We start from the raw sequence: 21,712 nt of genomic DNA on the forward strand, positions 1-21,712 counted from the left end.
TGACACAGGGACAAATTTTTCCCCGTCCCGTCCCTGCAAGTTTTGTCGCTGTCCCTGTCCCATTCTCGTAAGCTCAGCCTTAACCACACAAACGTCAAGCACTTATGATTTTAAAGTGTTTGAGGCTTGTGCAGATGAGGACAGAGCTTGCAGGAAAGGAATTCACTGGGACAGGAAAGTTTGTCCCCATTTCATTCTTTACTTGAAAGGTTCATGTGGAGGATGGTGTGGCAGAGTCCAGTCTGGTTTTTCATGGAATCCTGTCACATTCACAGTATAACTACTTTAAAAGGTGCCACAAAAGCTTTTATTTGTGTACAGTTCTGAGTCTTGTTTTTTCACAGGCTCAAGGTTCAAAGTAAACTCTTAATTCAACACAAGGAAATCAACATTTCCACAGATTGAGGCTCTTATAATCATATGCTTTACCAAGTCCAGCTATTATGGTATTTAGTCTTTGTCATGCTCCAAGACACTATTCCATACAGTTTATTCAGCATAAGGTGATTTACCTTAGCCATCCAATCAACAATCCACTCAGCAACTGTCTCATCTTGACAGTCTCTCCCTTACTCTTTTTCTTCTCAGGGCTCTGCGCCAACTCATGGCCAGGAAAGTCTTCTCTCTGAGACTTCCATAATCAATGCTGCTGAAAACCTTGAGTATTGTGGAATTACACCTGACCATTTAATGGCATTAAGGGAGCTTAGTTTCTGTTTTACACAACTAAAATATTTTTCAGCTATGAAAATTGTCTTTGCTCATTGTTCATGTTCTAAGTTTTCACTTTGCTATCATATTCCTTTGTATCTCATGACAAAGCAGCTCATAAAAGGGTAAGTTTCAAAGTATCTACATTGGGATAAAGGTTTGTGTAGTTTACCCTTGAATATTTACTTCCTTTTTGGGAATTGGTGCAAGTACAAAGTGTGTGAGTTACTTACATTTGGTTTCATGTGACTATAAATTTTTGATTTGAAAATTAAGCTCACACATGTACTTATTCTGTTGGATTATTAACAGCATTTCTTCAAAATGGCCATTTTATATAGTTGAAACACCTTACATCTGTGGAAACCATAGAAACATAATGGCAGATAAAAGCCAAATGGCCCATCTAGTGTGCCCATCTATCCTCTTCCTAAGACATCCCATGCTTTCTTGAATTCAGCCACCGTCTTCATCTCTACCACCTCAACCAGGAAACTAATCCACACATCTACCACCCTTTCTGTAAAAATGTATTCCCTTGGATTACTTCTGAGCCTATTACCTCTTAACTTTATCGCATGCCCTCTCACTCTGCAGTTTTCTTTCAATGCCATTTAGATGACTCATTCAGTTACAGGCAACCTTTATCAACACAAAAGGGGCAATTCTATAACTGGGTGTCTCTGTATTTAGGTGCTCTGAGGACAGGCGGTAGGAGCCTGTTGTATAATGAAACCTTGGTACCTAGGTTCTGTTATAGAATACTAGTGTAGCCTGGTGTTGGTGTACCTACCATTTAGGTGTCATAAAGCTGGCATAAGTGTGAAAGTCTAAATGTGGCAGGATCGTGTGTAACATGGGAGATATGCCTATATCCCACCCATGCGCTATCCTTTACGCCATCTGGCAAATACATACTATGTAAGTTAACTGAATATTTGTCGAATAGCATCTAGGCACCCTGCTAAGACACGTAAGTGCAAGTATTCTAAACATTTAATCGTCTAATGTGTGTGTATTTGGGTATTTAGGTTATAGAATTGCCCTTAATGTGTATCTGGCTACAAAGACACAAATAATCTTAGTTGGATCTTTTAATCATTACAAAATGCAATCTTAGTTGGATCTTTGGATCTTAGTTGGATCTTTTAAACATACAGAATGCAATTCACCCAAGTTTTATGCCAAGAGTGATTCTGTGAAATATGAAAGTATTTGTTTTCCTGTGAAATGAGGTGAATAGCTTTAAATATATGTGCATTATTTTTGGTACAGGTGAAAGGGCCATTTATCGCTTGGCAGGTTGTTAGGGATATCTTGCATGCTAACTTTGAAGAGGCTCTTGACAAAACATCACATTCTGTTGGACGACGAGCTCGATACATTGTTAAAAATCCTCAGACTTACCTCAATTACAGGTAAGTTGCAGCTGACAGATTCCTCCCAAATCTAGATTCTACCTTTTTAGCCTTCTGGATTCTTTTTCTGTACGTGGCTATAAAAATTAGAGCAACACCAAACAACAATGGAGTAGATGGCCACAAAACAGGTGCTAATATCATTCACAAAAAAAGCTTTATTAAACCAATAGTGTTGCAACAATGACTCGACAAAAGTCATGTTTCGGCCGACTATCCTGCTTCAGGAGTCAATATTTGTTGAAGGGTGTTACTGCAATGAGTTTGCACACTAATGTAACACAGCAGGAATTCTCTATCGGAAGAACATTGAAAATGGCACCAAAACTGACGCTAAAGTGTACAAAAGAGCATGGCAGGCAAGAAACAGGATAGAAACAACCCTGCAGCATCCTGGGTGACTTGTTAGACGTGTCGCTGATAATCTCTAATTTCACTTTTTAATGGAAGCAGAGGCAGCACCAGAAGCGTTTAAAGCATGGCAAGAATAATGTGGCGCAGTGATTAAAGCTACAGCCTCAGCACCCTGGGGTTGTGGGTTCAAACCCACGCTACTCCTTGTTACCCTGGGCAAGTCACTTAATCCCCCCATTGCTCCAGGTATATTAGCTAGATTGTGAGCCCGCCGGGACAGACAGGGAAAAATGTTTGAGTACCTGAATAAATTCATGTAAACCATTCTGAGCTCTCCTGGGAGAACGGTATAGAAAATTGAATAAATAAATAAATAAAATAAGCTGCTGCCTATGTGAGTAAAGAGGCTTTTTGGAAATTGCCTTCACTGCGCTTTATCTGCTTTTTCTCTGCTCTTTATCAGAAGCATTTCAAGGTGATGTTAGATCAGCAGGGTTCACAGTCATAAGCGCGTGAGACAAACACGCGCCAACATTTGAGAGTGGACAATTGAGTGTAAGACTTCAGCGCGCCGCTCTAAAAGCTTATTTTAAAGGGCTCCGACAGGGGTATGGGGGGGAAACCCCCCCCCTCCACTTTACTTAATAGTGTTGGTGCTGCCGTTGGAGGTGATTTTGGGGGGTTGTAATCCCCATTATACAGAAAAATTAACTTTTCCCTAAAAAAATAGGTAAAAAGTTAAGTTTTCTGTATAATGTGGGGGGTTACACCCCCCACGCCCCTCCCCAACACGGCAGCGCGAACAGTATTAAGTAAAGTGGGGAGTTCCCCCCCACATCCCCCATCGGAGCCCTTTAAGCTTTTAGAGCAGCGTGCTGAAGTCTTGCACTCAATTGTCCGCTCTCAAATGTCAGCGCACGTTTGTCTCGCGCGCTTTTATCCCGTCACCGATCAGCACAGGCAAATAACACATGTAGTTTTGCATTTCCAAAACTATGCACCTTTTATTTTTTTATGCATAAAATCCCCTCTGGAAAATCAGGTCTACATTTACAGGTACTTTTTTCCTGGGCTGTTTTCCAAAAAAGAAGATGGACATGTAGGTGTGACAGGACTGAGGAAGTTGTGCTTCAATTGTAAAGCACTCAAAAAACTAACAATGGAAACAAGTCCACAAATCAATAGATCAACCAAAACAAAGGACTTGTGAATAGGAGAAAGTCTGTAGCATATTACAGAACTCTCAGATACCTGTGCTGTTGAATCATAATAGATTTCTATAAACAGCTTATACAGGTCAAAGATATCATTCACTGAGTTCTGTATTTTTCATAGAGTGCAAATACTTTGTGCAAACAACTCAAAAATAAAGTGCTACTGTGCAAATGAGATTAAAGACAGCACTTATCTCAAAACGCTGTCAATTCTAATGTGATGTCTATGAAGCCCAACGGGACCCGTTTCACCGTGTCTCCGGCTTCTTCAGGGGTCTTATTTTAAACTAGAAACAAGTAGAAAAGACATATCAAAGTGTGAAATTCTAAAACTATATTATACTATAAACATTCAATAAACTTATAAGACAGTTACTCACTGGGCAGCTCTGCTCCGCAGTTCTCTGGCAGAAAATGGCGCTGGCGCTTCTAGTACGCCGCACATGCACTTAAATCACTACCTCATTAATTATTTATGGAACGCAAAATTTTAAATTGAAAGTTTAAACTTTAAGGAGCCAAAAAATGAGTCTCTTTAAAGAAGGAGATGCACTTGAACCTATGACCAGTTCCTAGATGTATGTTTAGACTACATGTTGTTTTTCCAGACATGGTTACAAATTAGTACTGTTATCTATATGAAATATTTCTTTCTTCATTTGTGTTTTTTGTAGAGTTTGTTTGGCTGAGGTGTATCAAGATAAAGCTCTTATTGATGACTTCATGAACAGGAAATGCAACTACGAGGACCCTAAGGTAAGGAGGATGTCTGAAAATGCCACCCTACTCTATTACATTTAGCAGATTCTTTCTGCAGCATTTATCATTTTGGTGGGTGTATAGCTGAAGCCATTATATCAAGTGACTATCAGTGAACTTCAGGAAGATAAGAGAACAAGAATGCTTGTTGTTTTCCTTCAATCCAGTACAGGGGAGGCCTTACAGAAAGGTGGGGCTACATGCAAAGACTCATTGCAGGGGCAGAAAAGGTGGTGACGTGTGAAAAACACAAGTTGCTCAATGGTAGGGCAGGCCCTGATAATGGAAAAGTAGAAAATTTATAATTAAGCATTAAATTAAGTAAATCCAGCCTAGAAGTCTAAACGAACATAGTAAATGACAGCAGATAAAGACCTGAATGGTCCATCCAGTCTGCCCATTAGTTACAAGTCTTATAAGTTCATGATTAAATTAAATTGTCTTTTTTTCTTTGATATTTCTGGGCCAAAGACTGTAAAATCCACCCGGTACTGTCCTTAAGTTCTAACTACTAGAGTTGCCATCAAAGCTCACTCCAGCCTATCCAACCATTTCATCATTTGCGGGATACATACTATAAATTCTGCCCAGCAATGTCTTCATGTTCCAAGTTACTAGAGTTCCCATCGATGCCCTCCCTAGTCCATCCTACACTGAATCGCCATAGAGGGAACACAGACCATGTAATTCTGCCCAGTACCGGCCTCAGTTCTTCAGTTTATACCATTCATTTTCTAATTAGAGATCCTCAAATTCATTATCCCAATCTTTTTTGAATTCGTCATCATTTTCCTTTCCACTACCTCCCTCGGGAGGTCATTCCAGGTCATTCCAGGTCATTCCTCTCTGTGAAAAAGAATTTCCTAACATTACTCCTAAGTTTCCTTCCCCATAGCCTCAATTTGTGCCCTCCAGTTTTACCATTTTCCCTTCTCTGGAAAGATTTGGTTCTATATTAATACCTTTCAAGTATTTAAACGTTTGTAACATATCTCCCATGTCCCTCCTCTCCTCTAGAGTATACATATTCAGGCTCTCTAGCCTCTTCTCTAAACTAAACTAAACTAAACCTTAAGTTTATATACCGCATCTTCTCCACAGATGTAGAGCTTAAATATAGGAAGAGCAGAATAAAGGGTTGGGGTTGCATAAAGGGGGGAAGAGAAAGGGTAGGGGATGCATGAAGGGGGGAAGAGAAAATTACATTTTTGTGAAAAGCCAAGTTTTCAGGTGCTTACGGAATAGTTGGAGGGAGTTCAGGTTCCGTAGCAGGACAGTAAGATTGTTCCAAAGCCCTGTGATTTTGAAAAGGAGGGATTTTCCCAGTTTACCCGCATAGATAATACCATGTAGAGAGGGGAAGGATAGTTTATGTTTTTGGGTGGGCCTGGTGGAGTCAGGACTCGAGGAGTTATAAGATAGTGGGATTAGGGGGGGAGGATGCCGTGAATGATCTTAAAAGCCAGGCAGGCACACTTGAAATGAACTCTGGAAATCACTGGGAGCCAGTGAAGTTTGGACAGAAGTGGGGAGACATGATCAGATTTGCGTTTTGCGAAGATCAACTTGGCCGCAGTGTTCTGGATTAGCTGGAGTCTTTGAAGATTTTTTTTCTTCTCGTATTTCTTGTGGCACAAACCCCCTACCATTTTCATCGCCTTCCTCTGGACCGCTTCAAGTCGCCACTGCTTGCCCTGGATTGGTAGCATGGAATGTTGCTACTCTTTGGGTGGAAAAAAAGTGCGTCTTATGAAGCGAAAAATACGGTAGCTCACATCCTTGATCCAATTCTCTGGTCGCCCAGTCAGAGAATTCAATCAGATTCATTTGGCACAATTTACGTTTAGTAAAGCCATGTTGTCTCGGCTTTTGTAATCCATTAGATTCTAAGAAATTCACCAACCATCCTTTCCTTCAGCAACACTTCCATTATTTTTCCAAAAACTGAAGGGAGGCTTACCGGCCTGTAGTTTCCTGCTTCATCTATGTTTCCTGCTTCATATCTGTGACTTTTTGAAGAGTGACCACATCCGCTCTTCTCCAGTCCTGTGGAACCTCTCCCATCTCAAAGGATTTATTGAACAAATCTTTAAGAGGACTGCCAGAACCTCTCTGAGTGCCCTCAATATCCTGGGATAGATCCCGTCCAGTCCCATGGCTTTGTACACTTTCAATTTTTCAAGTTGTTCCTTCTTCCGTGAATGGCACAGTATTCACTCCATTCTCACGTGTAACTTTGCCAGCCAGTTAGAATATTTCATTAAAGTGATCATTTAGATGAACCAGCCCACCAAAGTGACACAATTTGAAATGCCTCTTAATTTACTCAGATCCACAGCTTGGGGGAATGGCTTTATTAAACAAAGGACTAGTTACTTACTAACTATGTCAATTTTTTGTATTTCTAGCTAGTTATTCTTTATTAAAATGCTAGTTCACTTTTATCTGACAAAAGTAGCTTAGTTGCCATTTTTATTTCTATGTATCTAATATTTTGTCTTATATACCATCATCCCTAGAAAATAGAACTTGACACAGTTTACAAAAATACACACACCTTTTTTTACTAAGCCATATGAGCATCGGAGCATTTAGCACTCTGGGCCGTGGTAGAAACCTCTATTGCAGCTTAGTAGTAAAAGGGGGGAGGGTTAGATTGAAAAAAAAATTGAACAAAAATTTTAATAGGCAATAAAATAATATTCTAAAGAGCATCAAATAGCAAAGTCTTCAATTGTTTTCAAAAGATTTGATAAGACATGCACATTCTTAAGTCGGGAGGCAGCTCATTCCAAATAGATAGAAAAAGAATGAGAAACGAAGATTTTTTTTAGTACAACATCTTTACAAGAAGGAAAGGATAAAGTATACACGGTTATAGATCTTTGACTTCTCCGATACAATGAGTGTGGTGTTAATGGAACAATTGAGTTTGATAACTGGCCATAAAAGATTTTTTTAAACAATACAAGCACATTTAAACTTAACTCTATTTCATATTGACAGCCAGGGAAGAGTCCTGAAAAGAGGTGTGATGTGCTCATATTTTGTCCTATTGAAAATCAAACGAGCTGCCGTGTTCTGTATTAACTACAATCTCTTCATATTATATTTATGTTTATTAAAATTTGATACCCTGCCAAATTTTACAACAGTTCTCAGTGATTTACATAATAAAAAAAATTCTGTAAGATAAAGAAAAGAACTCCATAAAACATAGGATAGCGCTCAAAGAAACACAATCATACAACATGTAAACCATTATTTCAAATTGTGAGGTTTTTAAGGAATGCCTGTTAACTTCTAAATCAATGTGATCCATCGAAAAGGAATCTATGCCAAAAGCTAATTGAAAAAAATGGGTCCTCAATAATGTCTTAAAAGCCTTAAGATTTACTTCAGACCAAATATTGTTCAGAAAACGATTCCAAAGACTAGATGCTAAATAAAAAAAATGCTTTATGACGAGTGATTTCCCACCTGTAGGCAGAACTAATCTATTATCCTGCAATGATTGTAAAGTATGTCCTGGAGTATATGGGATGGTCAATGAGTTCAAGTAGGCAGGAACCATAGTATGAAATGCTTTATAAGTAAGTATTGAAATTTTGAATTCTGTAATTAACCGGCAACCAATGATAATCTCTTCATATTAACTGCAAGCAGAATGTAGACTCATTTTATATTGTCCTGATATTAGTCCAGTAAAGGCTGTAATTTGCAACTTGTTTGACCTTTTTTTAGTCTTTAATCTGGTTCTAGTTTTAAAATTGTGTCACTTTTTGAGGTAAATATATAACCTGTATAGAGATGTGATGCAGCAGGTCACATGCAGCCTTTAACAAATTTGGAGTTGCTGTACAGTTTTGGGTATTATGAATGTGCTCTGCATATTGATAAATAGAATTAAGAATTGTGCATAGAATTAAAGTGAATAGATAGCTTCATACAAAGGCTCAGTGCTAAAAGAATTCAGTACTTTTAAAGCAGGGTACTTTTCAAAGCTTCTTCCACAAATAGTTGTTCTAGGTAGTCTATAAAACCTAATGAAATATAAAATACCCATGTATTCTTCTCTTTTTGCAAAATCCAGAATCTATGTGCAGTTTTCTTTTCCAACTAAAATAAACCTTTCAGAATGCACATTGTTCTCAGTAGTTCATCCAGGGTACATTTTTACCTCGACAGATGTTGGCAGCTAACTTTTTAGTCAACCGGATTCCTTTAAAAATTGCCCTCCTCATATTCTTCCTTTTGGAAATAATGCCCATTACTGATACATGTTTTTGTTGCACTACATTTAATCAGACTATTGAATCTGTGTATGTACTATAATTATAATTATGTCAGATATATATCTTTAAAATAAAGGAAAATAAATATGTATTTAAAATACAAATCGTTAAAGGGTTTTGTTTTTCAGATTTGTGCAGAAGAGTTCAAAGAATTTGTGAAGAGGCTGAGGGAAAAGTTCAGTTCAACTGTGGGAACTCCTAAATATGAAATTCCTGACACGCTGCAAGAACTGTTCAACAAGTAAGTATTTTCTAAAAATGCTGTACATGATGTGTGTTTTGTACAACAGAAAATTAAAGAGAGGCAGTGTTCTGCTCTTGTCAATCTACCTGAGACATTTTGGAGCTAATATTCAGCTACAGCACAGCAGATACTGAGTTGGAATCCATCCTTGTGTGAATACCCCCTGGCATTCCCTGCCCTACCCATGGCATCGTACCTGAAGAGGAAGCAATAGACAGGGAATAACTTTGGTACCTCCACCTCCCTTCCACCCTGTGTGGCCACACAGTCCTCTATATAGCCCTGTTGCAGCATATCCAGTTAAAGTTAACATCTGTATTGCGGTGATACGTATGACTTCTATGGAAAAAGGATCATTTTCTGCAACCACTATGTCAGATATATATCTTACTGGTTGAAGAGCATAGCCTCTTCATCTGGACTAGTCTGGAAGACAACAATGAAATAGTTATTAGAGAATCTTCTCAAAGCAGGATGCAAGCTGTGGCAGAACAGAAATAAAACTTTTTCTCTGTCTTACTTTTTAACATAGAAACATGATGGCAGATAAAGGCCAAATGGCCCATCCAGTTTGCCCATCCATGGTAATCGTTATCTCTTCCTCTATCCTTCAATTCCATTGTCCAGATAAGCAGTAAATCTAGTGCTCTGCAGGTTTGTCTATTGTTGGTATGAATTTCTTTGTTCTTGAAATGAAAGATGGTGGTATATCAAGTCTGTAAACTTTTTAGTGGAATGTGTCTAGTGGTCCTGAACGCAAGGGTCTTTTATATCTGAACCAGCAAGTTGCTTGCGGAAAACTGTCAATCATGTTTTCCAACTCCATTTCCTTCCTAGGTAGTTGCTCCTGCTATTTTCTACAAGCAAGTTGCCCAGAAGTGTTTTTGATTTACTCTATGGTTTTATTAATTTCAGATATTTTTGCTTTGTGTTCTTTGGAAGCTCGATGCCCAGAGGTTCCCACTGTATGGGAGAAGATGCAGACTCGCATGGCAAAAGTCTGCTGCTAGAAGGATCAGCCCCTTGGGACCACCTAGCTAGCCAGCCTGCTCGCATCCATGATTCAGTCAGAAACTTGAGCACAGGTTGTGAGGGCTCCTTCCTTGCTTGGTTGAGACTAACATTGGGCTGGTGGCATGGTTTTTCTGAGGATTGAGGTTCAGTCTGACCTTACAGCCAGAAGACCAGGTTCATCAGTGGATCTGTGAGGCAGATTTATTCTCCCTTTGATACCAACTGAAATCCTATGCTGAAGCAGTTAGGCACCACATGGCACAGTGAGTATGGCTATTGAAGCCTATAGGGAAAATTGAGGGGGTCTCTAAAAGTTGAATTTTAGGGTTTCTGACCCTAGGGCCCAGGTTCTCCTCCTCCAAAACCCCTTTCCATATGATTTATTTCCTTCAAGAAGGTCTCCATGGGTCATTTTTAGTGCGATTTTTCTGGTGGCGGCCATCTTGGATTTTAAACAATCTTTTTACTTTTGTCTCCATCTGCTTCAAAACCCTTCGATTTTGCTCAACATCGACTGGGATTGACTCTTTAGGCCTTTTTACTCCTATATCTTGCCAGGTCTGCACTGGATGACTGGCCAAGGAGAGTCCATGTCTCATGTACGACAGAGTGCCTGGGGGAGGGGTAGAAGCCTCGGGCTCAGTCTCTTCCAGGGTTGTGGATCCACAGGAGGCATGTCCCCAGAGGAAGAGACCCCTTCCAGGACCCTCCAAATCTGTATTAGCCAAGCGCAGTTGCTTGGGGGCAGTGGTAAGAATATTAAAAGGAAATTTTAAGACAGACATTTGACATCAAAATGATTAAATATTTTGACATCCATCAGGCAAGACTTTAACAAAGATCTGGGGGTTTTTAATCACATTATGAACCATAAAATTATACTGCTTTGTAACCTGATCACCTATCCATCTCTCCCTGTCTCTCACCCTAACCCACCCCTACCCTGTTCTATGAAACTGTCTTTGGAATGCTTTTATATTTTACTTATATATTATTATATTTGTCAACATTTAAAAGCTAATTCATTTTACCAGGGGAGGTAGCTACATCTTAAGCTGAGTTGGTCGATCTTTCCAGAAGACATTTGTAAGGCTGCAAAGCTGGTCCTCCTTGTGTTCTTTAGTCTCATTTTACAAGTTGGACATTTGAGCAAAAATAGCAGTTGCTTTTGGAGGTTAAGAGTTTTGTCACCGAAATGTCTTCCCACCTGATGTGAAGATTGGGTTTTTTTATAGTTTATACATCTCTTCATTTTTGACTGGTCTGGTTGGGGCAAAAAAGAAGAGAAAATTTGGCTTACCTGCTATTTTTCTTTCCTTAAGTCCAACCATACCAGTCCAGAGGCCCCTGTCATCAGAAGGAGGTACAGGCACCGTTTTAAACTTTACATAACTGTTGTGGATGAGCCAAAGGTTATTTCAAGATATCACAAGGTTGTGCTTCCTTCTTTAGATTCCTGATTTCTTTTTTCTGGATATTTTCTAATCTAATCTAATCTAATCTAATCTTGCATTTGTGAGTCACACAAACCTCAACAAGCTCAAGGCGACTGAAACAGAGGTCAGGAGGGGAAAGGAAAGGAGAGGAAAGAGGGCATGGGTGGTAGAGGGGCGACCAGGTAGAGATTGGAACAATTAATTGTCAAAGAGGTGAGATTTCAGGCTTTTTCTGAATGTAGTGTGGTTTGCTTCTTTCCTGGTATTAGTTGGTTTGATTATTTTTTCATTGGTTTTGTAAAGTAATACTAGTGAGCTGGGTTCCCTGGTTGTTGTTGTTATAGGGCAGAGCTCATAGCTCTTAAGTTTCTGTCTTCATCTGCTATTTTCTCAGCGTACTTTGTCTATGGTAAGCAGCAAAGCACATTCTATCAGAGTCGTAGCCTTGTCATGGGCAGAGTTCCAGGTGATTCCACATGAGGAGATTTGTAGGACAGCTACAGGGTGCACTCTCTATACCTTTATCAAGTTTAAAGAGTAGATGTTGCAGCATGATTGGACACCATATTTGGTGTCCATCTGCCCCACCCTAGGATCAAGAGACTGCTTTAGTACGTTCCAATAGTCAGGACTCTTGTTTCTGCACTGGAAGAGAAGATTAGGTTCTTACCTCGATAATCTTCTTTCCTGTAGGGAGGGACAGGAGTCCTGACGCTCACCCTATCAGATGTTGCATTGGCCTGCATTCTGTCTCAGATAGGTATGGGTGTTGCCAAATACTTCTGCTTTTTGCCTCGGACATGTCTGGGTTTCTTCTGTTGTTTGCACAAGCAGTACTGAAGATGTTTAATGTGCTGCTGAGAAACAAATAAGATAATTACACATTAGCTCTTTGATGGCATTACTGTTAGTGCTGGTTGCACTTAGGTAAGTGGCTTGTTTGGTCCCACCCCATAAGTTATGTGAATTTTTCTTTGAGTTAATGAGGTTTTCTTCATTGCAAAGCAGAAAAGACTTAACATATTGAGGAGTTTCCCTGTTCCCTCCTTGTTATTTCTCCTTCCTAGAGGTTATCCATTGCTTTGGAATGTACTGAGGCACTGCCAGGTGACACAAGGAGGCGGAATTGAAGAAAAATGTAAATGATGCTTTCTGCAGTCTTTGCGAGTAAATGAAAAGAACCCAATAGTCAGGACTCCTGTCCCTCCCTACTGGAAAGAAGATTATCAAGGTAAGAACCTAATCTTCTCTTCTGGTTTTCATCTCCCCCAGTTCCTCTAATAGTTTGGGCTAAATTTTAGCTTCATACCATGACAAAAGTATTAAAGGGGCTGTTTGGAAACTTGTAAAATTTCTCTAATCTAAACTTCTATTTTAGGAAATTTTGCGGGAGATTTTTTTTAAATTATATTTTAGGAGCTCTTTATTACACAAGCAAATACATTTTATTATGAAGTTCACATTTTATTGATTTTAAATCCTTCTGAGAATGATAATCTTTGGAAGCTTGGGGAAAGAGAACTGTGAAATATATGAACTATATAAGCATTGATCCTCCTGTGCACATGTTCCTTTTTTGCTTCCAGATTTAGAGTTCTGGCAATTGGAGATGAAACGGACAAAGAGCCAGAGCAGGATGTCCTTAGTAGGTGAGTAACATAGTAAATGATGGCAGTTGAAGACTAATCAGCTTACCTAGTCTGCCTGGACATGTTTTTCTCTGGGCATGTTTTTCTCTGAGCATATAAATGCAGTTGGCCACAAAGATATCCAACCGAGCAGATGAGCAGCCTTGCAGTTAGTTCACTAGACTGTCAACCAAGGAACTGAAGTTCAAATCCTATCTTTTATTTTGTAATTGTGAGCCCTCCAGGAACAGAAAAATGCCTACTAGACCTGAATGTGCACCACTTCTGTGGCCTTTAGGCTTGCAGGCAGCTTATATATGTAGGGCTAGTAATTATTTTGTCTATTCCTGAAGGGCTCATAATGGAAAAAAAAAAGTCTCACCTCCACCCTTAACGCGTGCTATCAGCCTGTCCACTCTACTAATCACTAGGCTTCTTCTCAGACTTGCTTCCTGTGTCGTTCAGAATGTCTATAGTATTTGAAGCTATCTTAGAGCCTGGTATCCCCTTTCAGTTTTACTTCCAAGGGAGAGAAAGGGGGACAGCAACCACTAGGGAAATAAGGAGTTGTTATGTCTTAATCCCTCTTAGCTGCTCAGTCAAAGCACCTTTTTGTACCATGGACTAAAACAGGACTAACTTAAGACAGCGCCATGTTTAGACTTGGACATTTTTTCCTGTTCGGTAATCACTGTTGGACATCCTGATTATGGGCTCTCGGTAGTCCCACCCAACCACACACCCACAGAACGCACACCCTTGCTATTTGGACATACTGTAGAGTTGGACATCCCCTTTCTGCCTTTTTGAAATTGGGATTTGGATTTTTCAAGCATGTGGACATCCGTTTGGGCATTTTGAGATGTCCATATGCCATATATACTCAAATATAAGTCAAGATTCCCATTTCACCCCCAAAAAGGAGGAAGAAAATGGTTGACTCGAATATAAGACGGGGGATTAATATTCAAGTACCATGCCCTGCCAGGATCTGCACTCAGTGTCTCCTCCCTCATGCCCTTTCCTGCCAGGCTCTGCACTCATCCCCCCTCCCTGCCAGGTTGTGTACCCAGCCCCCCTTACTGTTTGCCAGGTTCTGCACCCAGCCCCCTTCCCTCCCTGCCCTGCTAAGCTCTACACCCAGCCCCCTTCCCTACCAGGCTCTGCAGCCAGCCCCCTTGCTTCCCTGCCAGGCTCTGAACCCAGCCCCCCTCACTACTTGTCAAGCTCTGTACCCTATCCCTCCTCCCTGCCTGGCTCTTCACCATGTCCCATCTTCCTGCCCTGTATCCTCTTCCCGTCTGGTGGTCTAGTGGTATGCCAGGACAGGAGGGATCCCTCCTTTCTCCCATCCTGGCAGATACTAACAAATTTTTTACCCCCACCCCCACCCTGCGTACCTTTTCTTGTATTCCTGGTGGTCCAGCGGTGTATGGGCAGGAGCGAACTTTCCGCACTCCTGCCCTGCGTCCCTCCTTCCGATCTTGCGGCTAGCAGCCAGTGGCGCACAGGCACACAGAAGCAAGCTTCTCAAGCTCCCGCCCGGCCCTGTGTCACTTGCTGAATGGCTGCTGCCAGTTCTCGTATTAAAAACATGGGCTGTGTTTCAGCTAACCAAGCCTTTCTCAAGGGGGCCAGTCGGTAATTAATACGCTAGTATTGTGGAATTGGTATCCATATCGCAAATGCCGATGTGTAGAACAAAGCAGGGCTGACTGCTGGTGTACAGAAAACTATTTCCTCCTCTCCCTAAAAGATCCCATGTATCTGTCCCACGCTTTCTTGAATTCAGACACAGTCTTTGTCTCCACTACCCCTACCAGGAGACAATCTCACGCATCTACCACCTTTTCTAAATAGAAACATGGAGAACTGTTTGTGATTTGCCCTTCACATGCATTGATTATGGGTGTCTTGAGCAGAGCTATCTTCTGGAGATTATCTGTTAAGCATTGTGCATTTCCTTTCAGCATTGACGACGTTCACTATTTAGTGCTGCACAACCTGATTCAAAGCACTTTGGTCCTCTCTGACACACAGATGAGAGTCTGTCAGTCCTTTCAGGTATCTTTATCTTTCAATTTGATGAAATATTTAATAGACATAGTAGAACCCAAATAAGCAAAAAGGAGGCAATAAACATTTTTACAAAGGTAAAACCACAATTACCAGTGTTAAAATGTGCTTATTCCTTGCCTCCTTCCATCCATGGAGAAAAAAATACTTAATCTGGGCATATTCAAAGGGGAAACGCTGTAAGTTGTTTCATTTCAAAAATGAGCTTGCAGTCCAAAGGCAAATTTTATTAATGCCTCTTCCTCCATGTAGAGGTAAGCTTCGCATATGCATGAAAATGATTCCAGTCAATCAAATGTAGAATTCCACCCAAGGATGTTGGCAGATAAGTTTACTTGTTTCATCCAGTCTTCCTTTTTTTTTTCTCTGTCTAATGTGCTGTCAGATCTTACTCAACCATCATCTCTATCCTCCCACAACTAGCATCCTTTTGCATACCTGAATTTTGCCACTGTTCTGTATTTACTGCTTAGCTGGATCAAAAATACATTAGTATTTCTCTTTAAAACTGCACAGATGAGGCAGAAAGTAACACCTCAGAAGCTTACTTGCTGATGTATTGCCCTCGCACATTATTACAGATGTCTCAGACAGTCTCCAAAGAGAATTATCCAGCTCGGTCCTCCAGCATGAAATGACACCCCTTAAAGTGGCTACATATAGCTTCCTGGATAGATGGTACAGATGAGTCATTCCAAGGGCTGGCATAGATCTAGAGGGGGAAAATACATGCATATGTTTTGATTTTTGAATTAAAATGTATTATCAGCCACACCACCTGATTTTCAAAGGCTAAATACATGGGCACACCTTTTCAGTAATAGCTCAAAGTGTGTTACATTCAGATGCACTTGGTATTTCTTTGTCTCCTATGGTCTTACAATCTAAGCTTGTACCTTAGACCGTGAAGAGTTAAGTAACTTGATGAGATCATAATGAGCAACATCTGGATTTGAACTGGGCTTCCCTACTGCTACGTTTATGAAAATTTATCTATGACATGCATCGTTAAAAACGAAGCAGCTGAGTCAGTATTGTACAGTGCCATTTGTGACATTATCAGTTGCAGGTGGTGTTCTCTTTAAGCTGCACTGCTTTTACCATAAGGGTTGATGCTGCACGGTCATGGGGTTCATTTATATAGGACAGAAAAACAACACAAGAGGCATTCAGGGTACTGCTTTGGTACATCCCATCCATTTCTGTGGCTGTCTGGAGGGACACTAAATAAGAAATTGGGTCCTTAACTGCTAATTTTCTTGTAGTCCCTCCAGACAGGCACAGACCCCGCGCTGTGATTTTATTTGGGTGTTTTTTGTAGAGTACGGGTTTTTTCTGCGGGTTTGTTAGGTTGTGTTTGCTTGTTGGGGAGTTTTAAGAGCAGCGGCATTTGGTTTAGCTGGTGAACTGTGGGGCATTCTGAAAAGTTCTTGTTTCTAATCGGTATCCAACAATGTTCCCTGGTCCGATTTTGGACTATTCCTTGATTTTTCTCATGTGAGGGTGGAGTTGTATGTGCTTGTTTAGCTTAGTTGATTTCTGTTTGGCTGTTCATAAAGACTGATTGTATGAGGGACTGCACAGCCTACTTGTACTGTAGCCAAACGTTAATCTCTCAGTCTCCATCTGCTGGCAGAGTAGCGTAAACCCATCCATTTCTGAAACAGTCTAGAGGGACTAAAAGAAAGAAAATTAGCAGGTAAAGACCTAATTTCTCCTTTCACATGTGAAACTCCATAAATATACAAAAGTGGTTCTACTATATGGTTTATGGTTTTCAGTCAGCCTTTGTAATGCAGTCATATAGTATTGCATAATCACTGTAGCTTGGTAAAATCCTGTGAATTTTCTTTGTGTTTGTAGACATTTCGCTTGTACAAAGGCTTTAGTGAAGATGTACTACTGAAGGCATTTGTGGAGTATCAGATAAGAGGCTTGGTAAATCGCCGCCGTGTTAACCACACACTGGGCCCCAAAAAGAAACGGGCATTACCATTTGCACCTATGTCTTATCAGCTTTCTCAGACTTACTATCGGTGAGTGCCAAGGGAAACATAATGATGCCAGTATAGTCATATGCAGAAATGGATTTATGTGTGTTAATGTTTCTTTCCCCCCCCCCCTTTGGTTTCATGGTGGCATAATTGTGTACTTTCTTGTTTCTTTCCATGTAGTATTTTTACGTGGCGGTTTCCAAGCACAGTTTGTATGGAATCACATCAGTTTTTAGAAAAGCTTAAGGCTGTTGAGAGAAGTGACCAGCCAGATACATTTTCATTTGGTGAACAAGATGCATCAGCAAATGTAGTTGTGTTTCCTCTGGATGGTCTTGGGGGTCAGTGCACAGCCCTTCTCTCTCTCCTTTCCCTGGGACTTGCTTCCGTGGATGTGAGAATTCCTGAGCAAGTAGTGGTAGTGGACAGCACAATGGTGGAAAGTGAAATCATGAAAAGGTAATGTGGCTCATAGTACCTGACTAATAGTACTGGTTTTTGGTTTTTGTTTTCTATTTAACAATTTTTTAAAATAAAAACAAAGCAACATTCTTTGTCCAGAAATGATAGAAATGCTATAGAATATAAAAAATCTTAAGAAAATAGCCACAATTTTTGGCATCTGTTACCCAAACCTCAACAAATGAAGAGGAAAGATCCCAGCAAGTCAGGAGATTATTTCACTCTCAACATAAAAATTAAGGAAAACAGCTCAGATTGAGTACCGTATATACTTGAATACAAACCAAAACAATTAACTAAGGTAACCTTCCCCCCCAAAAAGGGGAAAAAGTTCACGCAAATATAAACCTGTCTTGCTCTCCTTCCCTTCCTGCCTAGCTCTGCACCCAGCCTCTGATGCCCACTACAGGCCTCCTTAAGTCCTGGTGGTCCAGCGGTGAGCCAGGACAGAAGCATCCTGTCCCTGTCAACTGTTAACAACCCCGCTTTATGGACCCGTTTCAGGCCTCCCATAGGCCTGCCTTAAGCTCTGGTGGTTCAGCGGTGAGCCAGGACAGGAGTGATCCTTCATCCTGTCCTGGCCAACTGTTAATCACCCCACTTCCCTTCCAGACCCCTCTCCAACATACCTTTTGAACCCTGGTGGTCTTGCAGTGAATTGGGATAGGAGAAATTTTTCTTCTCTCCTACCCTGTGCGGAGCTGCTATCAGAAATGGCTGTGCAAGTTCCCAGGGAAGTCTCGGATCTTGAGCTATGGAGTGTTTTACCCAAAGAAAATAGAAATCTGTCTAACATTGGGTTATTTTACAAAGACAATAAAGACATGATTATTTCAGAAGTGCCTTGGTTAATTAAGATTGATGTTAATGATACTGTAAATGTATATTATCTGCTAATGGTTTTTTTAGATGTACCTTGATTGGTTAAGATTGATGTTAATGACATTGTAAATTTATACTACTTGTTGATGGCATACTTTGTTAAAAGAAAATATTAGATGTTATATGTTTTAACTTGTAAACTGCTTGGAACTTTGTGGTTAAGCGGGCCATAAACATGGAATTAAATATAACTTACACTAATCCATAAGTTATGCATGTAAGTTAGAGACACATTTATGCTCCTGCTGTTCATACCACCCATATGTATACCCCCACTTGAATTATATGCTAGTTCACTTGCATGCTCTGTTACAGAATAACTCCACGTACCCAGTTATAGAATTGCCCAGTATTTATGAAGATCATGACTCCACCCTTACTTTACCCAGGACACACCACATAACATCATTCTGGACAATGTCCATCTGTGTTAATGTCCATGGCCCATAAGAATATAGGAAAAAATTCACACTCAAATGAGACATAAGTAGATGCAATCAGGCGTAGAGCAAGCAACTCATGTTTCCCGCACGTACAAAGCAATTTTGTTGCCTGTCGCATAATGGTACAGTACATTACTGTAGTAGATAACCTATAATACTGTACAGTATATAATTTGAAAGTCATAATACACTAAAGTAGCCATTAGGCCTAGCTGTGTTAAAAATACATGTTCACATAACGTCCAAATTGCATAATATCCACTTTCACAGAATGTAATGTGGATGTTATGTGGCACATAGCTAATAAAGGACATGGAGGACCTCTCGTATACTGACAGACTGAAAAGGCTGGGGCTGTTCTCCCTGGAGAAGCGGAGACTTAGAGGAGACATGATAGAAACCTTCAAGATCATGAAGGGCATAGAAAAAATAGACAGGGACAGATTTTTCAAATTAAGGGGATCAATAAGTACAAGGGGGCACTCAGAGAAATTGAAAGGGGAGAGGTTTAGAACAAACGCCAGGAAGTTCTTTTTCACCCAGAGGGTGGTGGATACATGGAACGCGCTACCAGAGGATGTGATAAACAGGAGCACGCTACAGGGCTTCAAAGAAGCTTTGGATAGGTACCTGGAGGACAAAGGGATTGAGGGGTACAGATAAGAGTAGAGGTAGATTATAGGGATGGGATTAGAGGTAAGTTATAAAATGAATCAGGGACCACTGTTCAGGCACTAGGCCTGATGGGCCGCCGCGGGAGCGGACCGCTGAGCAAGATGGACCTCTGGTCTGACTCAGCGGGGGCAACTTCTTATGTTCTTATATGTATGCACAATCTTGCTATTGTGGCTATGTACTTTTTACATGTGGGATCTTTTTATAAGAGGCATTATGTGATCACAAATTGGGATATACACCCAAAAATAACTTTAGAAAATTACCCCTTCTTTGTTTTACTCAAGTCCTAACAGGGCGTTTGTGTTGCAGCATAACAAAGGATGGCTTGGAGGAGGATTTTGATGAAGAGGAGGACATGGATGAAAACTCTGGAAATAAGCATAAAATAGAAGTGAAAGCTCATCAAGCATCTCACACAAATTATCTGCTCATGCGAGGATATTATATTCCAGGGATTGTCAGCTCACGGAACCTCAACCCCAATGACAGCATTGTGGTGAATTCCTGCCAAGTGAAGATCAAACTACGAGACACACCTGTGCATGGAAGGCTGAGCATCCCAGGTTAGTTCTAAATCACAAATTTCCAGTGCAGATAAAAGGAGGTTTGGTAATGACCCAAATATAAACATAATCGGTGAAAGAGCAGAAGTCATAATCTTAGCTCTCAGTTTCCTGTGGCCAATTTTTCAAGGCTCTGTGGCAATTATTCACTGCTTTAGAAAATAATTTTTGGGTGTTTTTCATGCCAAGTTACATTATTTGGCCCTTGTTTGGATAAAGGGGATTTTAGTGATAGATGATAGGAAGGGAGGAGGGGGAGAGGATAGGGAAAGAAGATGGGTTTTGTAGGGATGAGAAAAGAGAGATCCTCAGCAGAGGGGAGAATGGATCTCAGAGGAAGCAAAGAATAAGGAACCACAGGAAAGAGCAATAAAAGGATAAGAGAAGGAGGGAAGATGGAAGGATAGATTTCAAGGAAGATAGGGAAAATCAAGAAGGAGAGAATGAGGGAAGAAAAGAAAGGGACCAAGGATCATGATGGGGAGGAACAATCTACTCGCACGCCTTCCTACACATATTCTTTCTCTCACTTACATTTCACAGCTCCTTCATTTTCTCCTTATGAACTCATTCCACTAGTCCTCTCATACCCTACATCTCTGATCTCCCTCACTTTCTTTCCCCTTGCATCCAACCCTGTATTCATGCGCTCACATTCCTTTGCCACATTCATTTGCCCTCTGTTGGTTCCACCCTCACTTCACCTCCCATCCCCACACAAATTCTCCCTTACACTAATCCCCAGACAGGCTTCCCTTTCTCACTACATTCCTTGCCCCATAGATTCTCTTACCTTCACGGCTGTGGGAGGAAGAGGCCATTAGCACCTCAGATCTTGTCCTCTTGTTTGTCCTCTGTAGTGTTTTATTTACTTATGATAGTCTAGCCAGAAGCAGCTGGGGGGGGGGGGGGGTATAGTGTGCTGCTTTCAAGATTGCATCACATACCCTCTTTTTCCCCCAGAGAGAAACAAGGCAGCTGCCAGGATTGTTCCACTCACTACTCCAGAGGCAGGGCAGCCACATTGTGACCCTCTATATCCCATGGTAATTCATGGGGAACTGAAGGGCTAGATCTTTCAGGCCTTCCCACAACAGCAGAATTATAAATTTGATTTCCATGCCAGAGAGGAGACCGTTACTGGCTCGGCAGTTCTTTCAGTAGCCATCTTTCCTTGCTCTTGGTGAGAATGCTTGGATACATTGCAAGTATCTGCCCAGGTCTAATAGGAAGATGAGGAAGGAGACATTTACCACTGCCTCTTAATTTCTGTTCCTTGAATCAAGCTAGACTAGTCCAGAACCCTCCCAGGAAAACAATGACTGCCATGAGGGAAGTGGTACATGCCTGCAGCACTGTCCATGCTTCTTTGATTTATTGTACCCATCACCCTTTCTGGTCTGAAATATTTCTCCAATTGGGATGAAAATTTATGTATTTATTCATTCAGTCAGTCAATTTTCTATGCTGTTCTCCCAAGGGAGTTCAGAACAGTTTACATGAATTTATTTAGATACTCAAGCATTTTCCCCTGTCTGTCC

At 40.7% G+C, this 21,712-nt stretch overlaps 1 protein-coding gene across 3 annotated transcripts in view; it reads left to right on the forward strand.

Annotated features, from left to right (window-relative positions):
* GTF3C1 (general transcription factor IIIC subunit 1) overlaps positions 1–21,712 on the forward strand; it is a 150,014-nt gene that overhangs the window by 114,503 nt on the left and 13,799 nt on the right. For all 3 annotated transcript variants that reach the window (XM_033963012.1, XM_033963013.1, XM_033963014.1), the window contains 8 exons: positions 1,987–2,129; positions 4,372–4,453; positions 8,880–8,992; positions 13,032–13,094; positions 15,044–15,137; positions 17,013–17,185; positions 17,324–17,602; positions 19,918–20,171. In XM_033963012.1, the coding sequence (XP_033818903.1) occupies positions 1,987–2,129; positions 4,372–4,453; positions 8,880–8,992; positions 13,032–13,094; positions 15,044–15,137; positions 17,013–17,185; positions 17,324–17,602; positions 19,918–20,171 (1,201 nt within the window). The remainder of the gene's footprint in view (positions 1–1,986; positions 2,130–4,371; positions 4,454–8,879; positions 8,993–13,031; positions 13,095–15,043; positions 15,138–17,012; positions 17,186–17,323; positions 17,603–19,917; positions 20,172–21,712) is intronic.

This window comes from Geotrypetes seraphini, chromosome 11 (assembly GCF_902459505.1).
Source record: "Geotrypetes seraphini chromosome 11, aGeoSer1.1, whole genome shotgun sequence".
Classification (NCBI taxonomy): domain Eukaryota; kingdom Metazoa; phylum Chordata; class Amphibia; order Gymnophiona; family Dermophiidae; genus Geotrypetes; species Geotrypetes seraphini.